General features: G+C 37.3%; 1 protein-coding gene across 1 annotated transcript; it reads right to left on the minus strand.

The window, feature by feature from the left end:
* Nucleotides 1–965: 965 nt before the first annotated feature.
* On the minus strand, nucleotides 966–2,856 carry LOC111918959 (berberine bridge enzyme-like 8). The gene has a single exon (XM_023914575.3). It carries the CDS (start codon nucleotides 2,768–2,770, stop codon nucleotides 1,139–1,141), a length of 1,632 nt encoding a protein of 543 aa, XP_023770343.1. The 5' UTR covers nucleotides 2,771–2,856; the 3' UTR covers nucleotides 966–1,138.
* Nucleotides 2,857–14,686: the final 11,830 nt, after the last annotated feature.

Raw genomic sequence — 14,686 nt, forward strand, 5'->3', positions numbered from 1 at the left:
GATAGGAACAAAACCGTACTAAATATATTTATAAAGAATACGGTTGCTATTTTATGATAATTGCAAAAAACCACTTAATTATAAATTTTTTTTAACGGAAAATACAAATATATATTAAACTATTCCTAATTATAAAATACATAATACGGCTTATTTATAGAGGTTAATTATAGAACAAGGAAGCAAAACTTTATTTCATATTTCATTCTAATAGTATTCTGGTGTAAGTGAGCCGAACTACTCGTGAGCTACTCAGGATCGACTCATTAAAAGCTCGGCTCGAGATCAAATTAAACGAGCCTGAGCCGAGCTCGAGCCTAAATATGAGGCTCGTTTATTAAACGAGCTCGAGCCGAGCTTCAGTTAGTGAGCTCGCGAGCCTAAACGAGCTTAAACGAGCCTATATATATATATATATATATATATATATATATATATATATATATATATATATATATACACACACACACACACACAAACACACACACATACATACATTCATACACACATACATACAGATACACACACACACACACACACACACACATATATATATATATATATATATATATATATATATATATATATATATATATACACATATACATGGAGGCTCGTTTAGGCTCGATTAGGCTCGCGAGCCTACTGAATTGTTCACGAGCCGAGCCCGAGCTTCATTTTAAGGCTCGAATCGAGCTCGAGCTTCCTCAAAATTAAACGAGCCGAGCTCGATCTTGATCAAGCTCGGGCTCGGCTCAGCTCGTTTACACCCCTAGTATTCTATTTGTCATTTTGAAGTAGTGTTCAAATATTTGAGATATCGTGTGCATAAAATAATCGAAGTGTTCAAATGTTAGAGATATCTTGTGCTTAAAATAATAAAGTGTTCAAATGTTCCAGATATCTTGTGCATAAAATAATCAACATAAGTTTCCATACGTTTTCTCAAAAATAGAAAATCGAAATCCAGAAACACATCATATAATTTTCCTTGTATAAAATACATGTCAAAATTATATCATTCATTATCATCTAAATAAGGATATCCTGACTTTGAAAAAACGATACTCTTACAAAAACAATAAAACGCAATAGCATGGAGATATTTAATGCACAAGTAGTTAGAATAATTTTTCCATTAAGATGACAAAGTTGGTATACTTTGCTCATTCCTAAAGAAATTTGTAGGATCAACCCTCCTCTTCACCATCATTAGCCTCTTATAATTCGTCTCTTTGAAATACTTGTGCCCATAAACCATTCCTTCAACGTAAGCATTCTTGCCATGGTTGTTGACACCAATGTCCAAATCCCTGTAGTTCAGAAATGCTTCCCTGGGGTTCATAGAAACAAAAGGAGTCATGTAATCATACATCATCCTTGTGAAGTTCAAGTACCGATCCGCTGCTTCAACGCCAAGTTCATCCCAGGTTACATAGTATTGGATCTTCGCTATATTCCCTGATCGATGCGGGAAAGGCTTTGCAAATTCGGAAATTTCGCTCATTGTTCCCCCATATGGGTTGAAAATCAACATTTGGTTTTCAAGTTCTTTCATCTTTTCGAATATATATTTGAATCCTTCTTTTGAAATAGGGTTTTTTACGTAATCAGATTTGACCTTGAATGGGTTGATACCTTGTGCTGTACGGCTTAGAAGAGCTGTTGTCGGAGTACCAATGGGGAAGTTTGTGTAGAAAAGCACAGACTCTATCCAACGCATTTCAATACAGTCTGAAATTTGTACCCCTAATTCAGGGAAATCCTTGTTCAGGAGGGTAACAAGAGCTGTCGAGTTTCCAAGGTACAGTGTTGGAAAAATACCACCGATTGTCTTTTCGCCGTTTGTGTTTATTACTTGTAAGATCATTCGAAGGAAAAGGTCATTATCGAGCTTATTGGCAACTTGTATCCACCTATCAGCGATGGTGCTGAGGTTCTGTTCTGATGTTCTTTGGATGTTAAAGACTGTCACAACGGGAGGAACACGAACCAGTTTGATCTTGAACGCTAGAACCACACCAAAACTGACACCACCACCACCTGTGATGGCCCAAAAAAGATCTTCACCCATGGATTTCCGATTCAGAAGTTTGCCGTTCACGTTGATTAACTGAGCATCAACAATATTGTCAACCGAAAGGCCATATTTTCTCATCAAGTTACCATAACCACCACCACTAAAATGGCCACCAACTCCAACAGTAGGGCAAATTCCAGCGGGAAAAGCATGCATGTTGCTTTTCTCTGCAATTCGGTAGTACACTTCACCAAGAGTCGCACCAGTTTGGACCCATGCAGTTTCATCTTCAATATTTACCCTTATGGATCGTAAGTTAAACGTGTCAACAACGAAGAAGGGTTGGTTTAAATAGGATATATAGGATAGCCCTTCATAATCATGGCCTCCGCTTCTGGTTTTCATTAGCAGGCGGTGTGTTTTGGCGCACACAACAGCAGCTTGAATGTGTGAAGGATGTAAGGCAGTGATGATTACGATGGGTTTGGGCGTGGTGGATTCATTGAAGCGAAGGTTACGGATGTAAGCTTGCAAGACAGATGGAAATGAAGAGTTATGGGGAGTGTAAAGTTGTCCACTGATCGGAAAACCAGGGTCGGCTTGGTTGTTTAGACATTGGGTGAACCGATCTGTAATTGATGTCGAAGTTTCTGAGGATTGGGTACAGAGTAAGACAACGAGGAGAGGAAAAATGAAGATTTGAATGTTGAAAGAAGAGGTGATTGCCATTTTTGTGATATTGCAATGCATGGTTGAGACATGCAATTTATACACAAACTAATGTCAACCTTCTAATCTAGCCCATACTCCCTCCAAATTTTAATATCCCGAATTTGTAGAACTTTTCTGTATCTTTGAATAATTCTTTAAGTATAGGTTTATAATGACACGCATGAGATATAAATAATAGCTCCAAAATAATATATATGAAAATAAGAGGCAACTAATAATGTAACGTTGAGAATAGTCCAGCAAATAAAATCAAAATGTGGATAAGACAATGAAATTCAACTTTTGATGACAACCATAATCCTTTCGTACATGCGGCTTAATTTGAAGGGCAAAGTGGGTAGTGCGTAATGTCTAAATTTTTGGGGCTCAATTTTTTTATTATATATATATATATATATATATATATATATATATATATATATATATATATATATATATATATATATATATATATATATATATAATAGCCATAAAAACCTTTTTTCTTGTTGGCATTTGAAATATTTAAATGTTTAAATGTTCAGAACAGATAAATGACTTTTTGCTTGAATTAACTGATTTGGAGTGTGAACAGTGAAGACCTTAAAATTAGCACAAAAAAAAAAAAAAAAAAAAAAAAACAGTTTGCGATCGATAATCACAACAACTAGTAAGAAGAAGATGCGCTCAATGGAGGTATTTGGAAAATCCGTGGTAGCGGTGTTTACTACAAATTTTATTTATAGTAAGGCTATGAGCCATACTCACCATGTCCATTTGGTGACTCAGCCACATCAGCACAAAACTCTCTTAATATGCTTTGATATCATAATAGTCAATTTCGCTTCATTGTAATTTACTCTAAAATGTTTATTTGAAACTAAATTACATTATTATCTTTTTTTTTTCTTTTACAATTAATAAGCCTTATCTTTATTACTATTACTTGTTTTGTTGTTTGTAATTAACTTTACATCATTAATGTTTTTTTTTTGTAAAGCTTTATTGAATGCATTTTAATTATATTTACTTAGTGTTTTATTTAGATTAACGTGTTAAAGTCAGATATAAATGTTTGAGTTTACAATGTTTTATTATAAATTAAATGTCCTAAGTATTTTTGTGATAATAAAAAAAATTCAAATCAATCCTTTAAAAAACCCTACAAAATCAAATAATAGAAGATAATAGCAACTTAAAATGATCTAACAACACAAAATTTTGAGAAATTTAGACATTAAAAAAATATCCATGTTGGTGAATCTAAGAGTATCGCTAATAGCTTTTCAATAGCAGGAGATCTTGATGTTAAATCTAATAAAGTTGAAGTGGCCAGATATCGAGAATGGATCCATTATTGATTCTCTTGTGCCGATGAAGAGTAATTGTATTACACAGAATTTAAATGGTCATATTAGCAAGAATACATGGGTAAAACTTAGAAGAATAGGCAGGCCCGGCCGGGCGAGCTGGGCTAAAGCCCAGGGCAGCAATGTGGCAGGGGCATCATAATATACACAGTTCTCATAGGTACAGACTGACTTTATTAGTAATTAAACAAGGATAGGGCTTAGGGCCCCCACTTTTAAGGGGCCCCATTTAACCCAAATACTCAATACATGTCCATATCTGAATTTGAATCGCCAGGCCTCAAAAACTCTGTACATCTCTTCTACAAGCGATGATTCTTCTTCTTCTCCATTGTCGAAATCTGATTAACGATTCTAGAAAACTCTATACATCTCTTCTCCAAGCGATGATTCTTCTTCTCCATTGTTGAAATCTGATTAACGATTCTAGGCTTCTTCTTCTCGATTCTTGAACACTCTGAACCGCTGAAATGCGTTACAATATGCTCTTCTTCTTCCTTATCCATTCTAGGCTTCTCCATAACTGATTACTCCATTGTTAAAAAAATTCGGATGATTCAAGTCTATCACAGAAACGGTATGTGCACTTTTTTCACATTTTAGTTTTTATTTCCATTATCTTTCATCTGATTATCTAATTAGGGTTAATATATAAATTCGATTTAGGGTTAATACTTTTTAGTTATTATTTTTTCAGTTATCTGATTTTTGAGTCCATTGTTCATTGATTACAACAAATTCCTGTATAATTCTATTCTTAAATCTATTTTCTATAATTTCAGTTTTTATTTTTTTTCATAGAAGCGGTATTTTTTTCAAGCGAAAAAGAGAAAATATAAACAACAACAGGACGATTCAATTGCAAAATCAGATCATTAAAAGATACAATTATCAAGCGAAAAAAGAGAACGAATATGAACATTTTCTCTATTTTCAGTTTTTATTTTTTCACTAAAACAATATTTTTTTTCCCGTTTTCCAGATTTGAGTTTTCCAGTTTCCATTATCTTCTATAGTTATATTCTCAAATCTCAAGTTAGTAGGCTACATGCATAATAACATTAAGTATTAAGTATAGTAAATACCAAAGGGCCTCAAATTTTTCGTTCGGTTAGAGCCCCCAAACGGGTTGAGTCGCCCCTGCATAGGATATATTTTAATTAGGGCCTAAGAATTTGTCCATATCACATGTCCACCACTCGAGTCCAGCAGACGACATAAACCAAGAAGCGGCGATTCATTTCCAGCTGCTGAAAAGAAAAGACTGCCTTTTATTTAAATTAGCAATTGTCATGGCACGCCTAGTAGGGTTTCGAAAGTTAGGAGGAACTGGAGAAAACGAGGAGACAAGGGTCGTATATCAATAATACACGAAGATAACAATGGTAATTGATTTATGATTTCTTATTTCCATTGGAGATGTTACTCGCTAAACCCTAAATTACAATCCTGATTTCATTTGGAGAACTGAGTTGCTTGATTTTTGATAATTTGATTTTTTATTTCAATTGCATTAAATTCTTAATCTTTTCTTAGTTTCTGATGCTTCTGATTTTTTATTTCAATAGATTCAAATTTTCTGAAGCTTTTATGATATTGCAGTGATTCTTCTTCTTTCATAATGAAACTTTGAGTTTTCAGATGACTAGCGGATTTCATTTTTTTCATTTACAAAGGGAGATTGTCCAGTGTTGAAGAATCTGGTGGTCCGAATCAACCCACAACAGCGTACATCATATTTGAACATTTTATTGCAACTACGGAGATTTTGCTTAAGATATAGTTTCTTTCTATCTGAGTATACATTAGTTTTACTTCCAATTTTGAAATTGTTATCTTTTAGTTACTTTATGATAGGAAAAATAACAAACGTGAAGATTGATTAGATCTATGAAACAGGTATTACGATGAACTCAAAACAATAAATAAAACAAGAGTGGATCAAAGTATGTCGAATGATTAGATCAAACAATCCTCAGCAGAGCTCGACTAAGAACTTCCGCTGTAGAGGATTTAGGGTTACAAGAACGATAATAATAAACTTATGAATTATGCTCTGATCGTTCTATTCTCTTGTTTTTCCAAGATACATGCAAGCACCTATATTTATATACAACCCTACTAAACTTCACGGATGGACAGGCCCATACCGGAGATACAAAAATGGACTAGCTAACGAGCCCAATAGACGCAACACTTAATACAAAACATGACCCAACGATCTCCCCCTTTGCGTCAAATTGGAGCGAGACTACTTCTTCTTCGGGCCAGCAGCGGGAGCCTTCTTTACAGTATCAAACAGACATGTGATAAGAGCGAGAATAGTCTGTCTGAACCGAATGTACCATTGTATCGTGTCATCGAAGTACTTGACATCATCCGCTAAGTTCTGCTTGCATCTGTGGATGATCCCCAAAATGTGCTCTAAGCAAGCAGTGGTGTAGAGGTGTTTGTCAGCCAAAGCGAAAAGACATTTATGTCCTTCGTTCCTGGTGAACATAACCGAATTCCTTCTCGAGTCAATTTTACCCATCTGCATTTGGTTGAGATCACTGGCAGAGCCAACAGGAGATATTTTTGGTTTCTTCTTAAATACGCTTGCAATCTCCTGATCCATCAGTGCAACTTCCATGATGTAGCACACGAGCATCCTCTTGAGATGGTCGATAATCGGACCGTATTCAGCTTCGTTGGTGAGAAGGATGTTGTGCAAGATAATCCAATCGTGGGGATTAAGGTTTGGAAGATCTGCAAGGGAAATAGCATGTTCGGTTTTGGCAGATCCCCGAAGTACCTTGAACTGAATGTTGATGAAGTTCCCTTCACTATACGGTTTCAAGACCTGAACGTTGATAATTTTCTGAGCGCTCCAAGTCTGATACTGAGGTTGAGCAGCCTTCAGATAGAAACTTATTATGTCCCGATCAACCTGTGGATGAGGATGAGGGAACTCTGCAACGTTGGAAAAGGCATGAAAGATGAACGCCTTTCGGGTCAGTGGCATGTCAAACTGAGAGTCGACAGTGTTGGAACAATCAAGAGAGATTACAGGTTCCAGCCACAAGATACTCGGTGTGTCAATGGCTTCTTTTATCATCCTCTCGAGAGTCCAGGCAGGAAAAAGAGTTTTCCTACTCTCAAGAAGGTCGTGGGCTTCCTTCTGTTTACGTTCGGCTTCTTCAACCTCTCTTGCCACATGAGCACTGATATCAACCTCATTGCGTCGACTTCTACGCTTCAACAAATCGGCGATTGTTTCTTTGTCTTCTTCTTCTTCTTCCTCAGCAATCTTTTTGCCGGAGGCTTGGCCTACTAGAGGAGGTTCGGTAGTGTGAGTTGCCTTTGAGGAAGGAGGTGGTTGGGACAAGGATTCCTTCTCTCCCCCTTGTTTCGTAATGGACACGAAATCAAGTAGCCCTTCGATTTTGCTGAGCAGGGCAAGGGCAGGAGCGAGCTTCTCTGCAAGGGTACGCCGCACAAAGTAGTTTGGAATGGGATCATGTGCTTCAAGGATGTTGGAGATGGCGGATTGGACATCCGAAACACATGTCTTTATCACCTCCCTTTCAGACCGAAGAGAGTCAATCTCCTGTTGAGAATGGGAGAGTTGAGCACTCTTGACCTTCAGAGCAGTGGTCTTCTTGGCAAGAACATCCATAAGAGAGTTCTCAGCAGCCAAATCTTCTTGTAGCTTCGAGAGACGCTCGTCAATGGTTGTGCGGAAGGCTGAGTTGTCGTCTGAAAGCATTTGACGAAAAGAAGCGAAGGACTTCAACTCAGTGGAGACTGACGTTGCTAGCTGGTGAACTATGGGTTCCAACGTAGTCTTGGCGGCATTGGCACTTTCCTGTAAAGACTTTAACAGGGAAGAGGCATCAGAAAATAGTTTATCGACTTTTTCGGTCGCTACCTGACAGGCTTTTGTTGAGGCATCTATGGCGGAGGTTGCAGAAGCAATGGAATCTTGCTGAGCTTTAGAAAAGGCGTCAATAATCTTCTAAACTGCATCTTCAGAAAGGGATGACTGAGAAGTGGAAGAGGAGGCGATGAGCAAGTCAATCTTGTCATGGAGCTCCTTGAGATGTCGTATTGTGACAGGAGCGTCGTCATCGTCATCACTCTGTACTTGAAACGGACTATAGTAAACCGAGTCAAACGTCATATCTTCCCCGCCAAGGAATGGTTCGTCTCCCTCTGAAGCATGACCAGGAGAAGGTGGTGGTGGTGAAGTTGGTGGTGTAGTAGTATGGGTAGGTTCGGGTTGGGTTGTTTCGGGTATAGGTGTAGGTTCGGGTGCTTTTGTGGTTTCGGGTGCTGGAGTGGTTTCGGGTGCATCAGTATGAACCCCCATATCAGATACGTTGGCTCTAACATCTGCAATGGATGTTGTGGTTGCGTCAGTGAATATTGGTGTTGGTATTGGGATTGAAGTGGGTGGTATTGAAGTAGTGGAAGTTATGGGGGGAATAGAAATAGGAATGGTTTTAGGTGGAGAGGAAATTGGAGAAGTAGATGTATGAACTTCTGGGGTAGGAGATCTGGGTGGAGTGTTGCCACGTGGAGAGTCATCAGAATCTGAACTCTCACCCTCAGACTCGCTTGAGGAGGAAGCAATAATTAACTTGCGTCGTGGTTGGGTTTTTCTCCTCTTTTGCTGTGGAGACTGAGCAGGCTTGGTAGGTTTCCTCTTCTTTGGAGATGGGCCTTTTGCTCCTTTTGCCACCTGTTTCCCCTTATCAGCCTTTTTGCCTCTTGGAGCAGGCTTGTCGGCGTCATGTATGGACTTCAACATCTCTGGAGTAAGATCCCTCGGACCAGAACGCTTGAACCCTTTGTACGTCTGGATAATCCGGCTGTCAGCAGGAACATCCCCATACATGGTTTCCGGAATAGATCCGTTGAACGGAAACTTTGAAGCGTCCGACACAATGATCTTCTTGGTATGGAAGGTACCAATCGAAGACATTGGAGCACCAGCGACAATGGGGACATGGTACTTGTCCATCACCCATTTCGTGATCAGAGTCCAGAACCTAGCGTATGAAATCTCGGAATGTCTGGAGGTAGAGGAGAGACTCTGGATGAGTTGTTGCCATAGAACAAACCCATAATCCATGTTGATGCCATTGTAGATACCATACATTATGGACAGAAATAACCGACTGGCACCATCAGATCCAACACTTCTTTCAGATAACCCTTTGAATAGAATAGTGAACAACCCGTTCCACTGTGGAGGTAGGCATGACTTCTTGAACTTCGTGACCGTAGTAAGCACCTCCGTATAACCCATGTTATAAAACATGTTGAACAAGTGCCCCATTGGAATCGTTTCAGGGTTAACCCTCGTAGAATCAGGTTCAAACCCTAACAGCGAGCAAAACCTTTGCTTGGAAATTGACGCCTTGTGCTCAAAGACATCAAAAAAGATTCTATCAACGATCTTGTCGTAGTGAGCGGTCGCAAAGATCTTCGACAAGAACTCCATCGGAACATTTTCAGCTCTTGTAAGTGCAGGAGCGATCGGAGAAAAGTTCAAACACTCGATAATGGGGAACATGAAGGCGTCGTAAGCATGAGGGGTTAAATCGATGATTAGGCTTTGTTGTGGGCGAATGGGCAAAATGTAGGATGTTGCGTGAACTGAAGAGGAATCTGCCATTGCTTGAAGGAAGTAGAGAAGATGATGAACAGTGAAGGTTTAGGTTTTTCTTACGCTTTGGGAATTTTAATTGCAGTAAAGAGGTAAACGGTGGAGGATGTTGCCTTTTATACTGTGGGGTAAGGAGAGAGAAAGATCTTCCCAAATATTCTATTGAAAAACGAAGGGTTATTCCGGAGTTGACTGATGCGTGACAGTTGGGGTTGCCGATGATCACACATGAGAGAGAATGTCAGGTCCCTAATAACATGCCTTCCCATCAGGCGCCGTTTGGAGACGAAACGGTTCAGATTCACACGCGCCCTTCTAGCGCCGTTTGGAGATTAAACGGTTCCGATTCGCACGCTGTTCCTTTTAGCGCCGTTTGAAATCAAATCGATTAGACTCCCGCCTGAGTCAGCATGTCTTCATCTTATCCCTTTAAATTGTAACGGCATCTTTTGAAAAATGCCCCCACGTGGATTAAAATCAACCACAGCCTTTAATCAACTGCCAATCCAAGTAAAATGCCTTGTAATTAATAGAACATGAATTTAGGAAAATCAAATATTTTCGTGCTTAGGGTGTAAAAGAAAAGAAATAAAGCAATATTTTTGGGAAAATATGTGATGTCAATTAAGACACGAAACAAATGATCCCGGGCATGAATCTCTTCCTTCAAAGTCAAGAGAGACCTTAAAGTGTTTGTGTGGTTTCCCGTTGAATGACGATCAAACACTTATTAAGAAGTGTTGAAAGGCTTCTTTTAACTAGGCTTATTAGGGTGGCTTTCGGTTCGATTCAAACTTCCTAATCGTGATATAAGATAGAAAGCGAACGAAGTACTTGTGAGACCGGTGTAGTCTATTGAACAAGTAGGTTGGAGATAATTTAATTTGGCTAGGAAATTTATAAAATCTCAACAAAAATTAAAACTGGATCCCAAGGGAAGAAATGTTATTGGTGTTAATAATTTCATAGGAATCACACAAAAAGAAAAATAGGAGATTTCCGTCAATGCATTAGTGAAAACTAGAGCAAATTAATTGTTCACCGTCAATTCGTATTGGGTATTGAATTTTGGGTTTCACTTAGATCGTAGTGGCACGAAACTAAGATCATGAACACAGTAATTGTGTAACCATAAACCTCAGTGGTAACTTCTGAGAGTCTCAAGGGTTACATTTGTGAAACGAAAGTGATGGAGAAATGCAATTTAGATGGCGTAAGAAATCAAAGTACCTCTGCTATGAAAAATTGGACCAAGCAGAAAACTCTTATCTCATGTGAGAAGATAGTTAGGTAGCTCATGATTAGAATAAATAAGAAAACCTAATTGGGAAGACAAGGTTTGTTTATACCAAGTCAGTAAGGCCTATTATTCAGAATCAAGTGAGGCTTTGGACACATACACACTACTAGAAAATAGACCTTTAATGACGCGCAATTTATGACACGCGGTGATTTATGATACGCAAAAGCACGTGACCTAAAAATAATGTCAGCTCTCTATAAATTTTAAGGATTTAGAACGCGCAATTTTGCGTGCCCTAGAATAAGTGTTAGAAAAAAAACACGGATGGCACTAATTATAAAACATGCGTCATCTAAACATGTCGCTTTATATTTTTTAATGAAACGCGCTCTTTAGTAATAAGCGGGAAAAAGAAAAACCCAAAAATTAGAAAAGCCCGCTTTCACTTCCCTCTTTACCTTAGCCCGCTTTCACTTCCCTCTTTACCCTAATCGGCGATACTTCTTTCCGCTTCCCACATCGACCGCTAACTACTTCCCCAATCGTTGACATCGATCAAGGCTCACTTACTTCTACCCACTGGAACCACCATATCTTCCACTCGATGTTGAAATTTTCAGAAAAAGCCCTAATTCAGTATTATAGTCTCAAGTCTCAATATTAGGAATTCAAATCTTGATTCTCGTTTGTTTTTGATTCCCCATAGATAAATAGAAAAACACACAGACGAAGAACCATAACTTTGCTCCATTAGCTTCCCGATTGTCATCACCTTTGAAACTTTTGTGTCAGAGATCCAGGTAATCAATTTATTGTTCGTTTCTTCACATACTTTTTTTCTAGTTTTGAAGGATTTGGTGGTTCCTATGTAAAAATTGGGACCGTATCCTACAAAAAAAATTGAACATGTTTGAATAGAAAGCGAATCTGAATCGCTTATTACTGCTTCTAAATTTGACTTCATGGATGTTTTCAAAACGAAATCATGGATGTTTTCAAAATGAAATCAATCTATCTCATGAATTTGTCGATTTCTATTTGGAGGATAGATTTCATTAATTTTCCCCCTTTTGATTCTCTGTTGCAAACCATAATTCAATTTAACAATCGGGAATCTCCGTTGTCGATCTTAAGAATTTTGAGCAGCAATTGGGAATCTCGTTAATTTTCCCCCTAACACGAAGACTTCTCTTCCTGTTCAGAGTTGTGCTTCTTCTTTGTGGAGTCGCTTACAAGAATCCATCTCCAAAAACTCATTTGACACTCCTCTGTATAGGGTATAACAATCATCGCTATCAATTTCGTTCAATTTTAGTAAGTATCTTATTAAATTTGAGTAATTTTGCAGTTTAATATCCCAAATCTTCATGTTGGCACTCTGGATTCGCTTTTAACCCTAAACAATGACTTACTCAAGGTTAATATTATAATATTTTGTGAAAGCTTTATCCTTTACTTGAAATTGTATTCAGTTTGGAGCAACTTCAATTAAATAAGAATAACATAGAGCGTATTTGGTACCCCTCAGCTACAGATGAACCTGATATGCCTTTCCAAAATTTGCATTGCCTACTTATTGGTAGTTAATTGTATTTTTTTGGGATTATATTATATTACTTGAACAATTCCAAGTTATTGAAAATTTATGGTGTGTGTCCAGGAGGTAATAAAATCCAGGAGACATCTTCCATTGATGCCCTAAACTCTTATCCTGGCTTAATGGTAGGTAAGCTTATTTATCTTTATTTTTGCTCACAAATCTGATAACTATGGTTGCAGAAAGCAGTCAAACAATAACATTAACACTTAGGTAACAAGAATAATAACATTAACAAAAACAAAAACAGTGAAGGTAGAGTAATAATAGCAATAACAATAAACATAAATTATTACTGTATAATCATATGTAGCAGTCTCTGTATCCTGTAAGAACTCTGGTTTATTTATTTATTTTTCCTTATTTTTTTGCAGTCATCTGGCCCATGTTGTTTAACCATTCAACTGATGGATGTTGGGAATGCAAAGACTGATGTGGTTGCGGTTTCTGTGGATCATAATTTTTCAACTTATCTTCACAATGGTTTTCTTTCTGTTGTGCCTGGAAAAAAGGATTCTGGTATTATGTTGCAGAGGTAATAACTAATAAATATTAATACTTCTTATGACATTGAGTAAATAAGTATCTATTTATGTTCATATTTAATTTGTTTCCTAATTACATGCAGAAATAAATGCCAATTCTCAGGTATTGATGAATCTTCTGCTATATCAGCTGTCATGGAAGGCGTACATGTGGTGAATGGTTTGGAGTATAAGATGTATTGCAGCTCATCAAAGGTAATTATTATCATATGCGATTTATTTTGCATCTGATTAAACTGCACAAGTGCACCACTCTATGGAGGAAGTGACGACCTGCTTTCTGATGCCCCTTCATTTGACCTACCAGTTACATCAGATGTGAGTTTCTTTACAATTCTTGCCTTTTTCTCTTTTCCTTTCTGCTAGATATTAAGTGAATGTATATATTGCTAAAACACTACATCAAATCCTTTGCTTCAGTTTGATGGATTTCAGAAGAATTCTATCCAAATGGTAAAACCAGCAAAAGGAACAACAACTTTGGCTTTTATTTTTAAGGAAGGTGTGATGGTTGCTGCAGATTCCCGAGCTAGCATGGGAGGCTATATATGTATGCATTTCTCCTTCTAAATTATAATATATCTTTACTTGATTAATAATTAATTATGAATCGAAAGCAACATGATTTGAAAGCATTAAATAGTCTTCAAAAACACTCGTTTAATTTTGTTTTTTGTTTTGTTTTTTTTTGCAACATCTCAATCTGTGAAAAAAAATCATTGAAATTAATCTGTATATGTTGGGCACAATGGCTGGAGGAGCTGCAGATTTGAAAGCATTAAATAGTCTTCAAAAACACTCGTTTAATTTTGTTTTTTTTTTTGCAGCATCTCAATCTGTGAAAAAAAAAATCATTGAAATTAATCTGTATATGTTGGGCACAATGGCTGGAGGAGCTGCAGATTGTTAAAAATGGGAGTTCTATCGCCAAGATGTCCAGTACATTGTTAAAAATGGGAAAGCTCTTATAATAAACGAGGTATTAAAAACATCGTATTTTTATTTTAGGAGAAAAAACTAGTTATATTGCTGTAAATTAATGTTCATTTGAAGTTGACGGGGAGAGTGGAAAAAAAAGACGATGGTCAGAGGGGATTCACCTGGCTGTGGAGGCAAAAGAAGGGTTACCAATCCAGGTATATATTGCGATTGCCTGCCACATCATCATTCTTTTTGACAACTCTTGTTTAAAGCTATTACCTTGTATTCCTCTTGGGCTTTGCAGGCTGATTCAGTTGTAGTGGCACAAATCACATACCAATCAATGTTTAAGCTTTATCCAAAGCTTTCAGGGATGATAGGAACTGCAAAAACTGAAGTAAGTATTCACTTTCTATATGGGCTAAAAATATAACAAGTAACAATAACTACTTGTTTTCATCTATTTGTGTGTTATAGCATCCTACTTTCATTGCTTTCTACCATACTAGCATACTCTTTAAAAAAGATATCTTTCATAAGGCACTGTACTTTGAAAACTATACCACTTATGGTTATAGCTGTATACTTTCATTTTTTTTTCTTTTTAGGATGTTGTACTGAGAGTA

This window comes from Lactuca sativa, chromosome 3 (assembly GCF_002870075.4).
Source record: "Lactuca sativa cultivar Salinas chromosome 3, Lsat_Salinas_v11, whole genome shotgun sequence".
Lineage (NCBI taxonomy): Eukaryota > Viridiplantae > Streptophyta > Magnoliopsida > Asterales > Asteraceae > Lactuca > Lactuca sativa.

What these genes read in the sequence shown, in the direction of transcription:
- LOC111918959 (XM_023914575.3), bottom strand. Translation starts at nt 2,770, where the DNA reads ATGCATTGCAATATCACAAAAATGGCAATCACCTCTTCTTTCAACATT.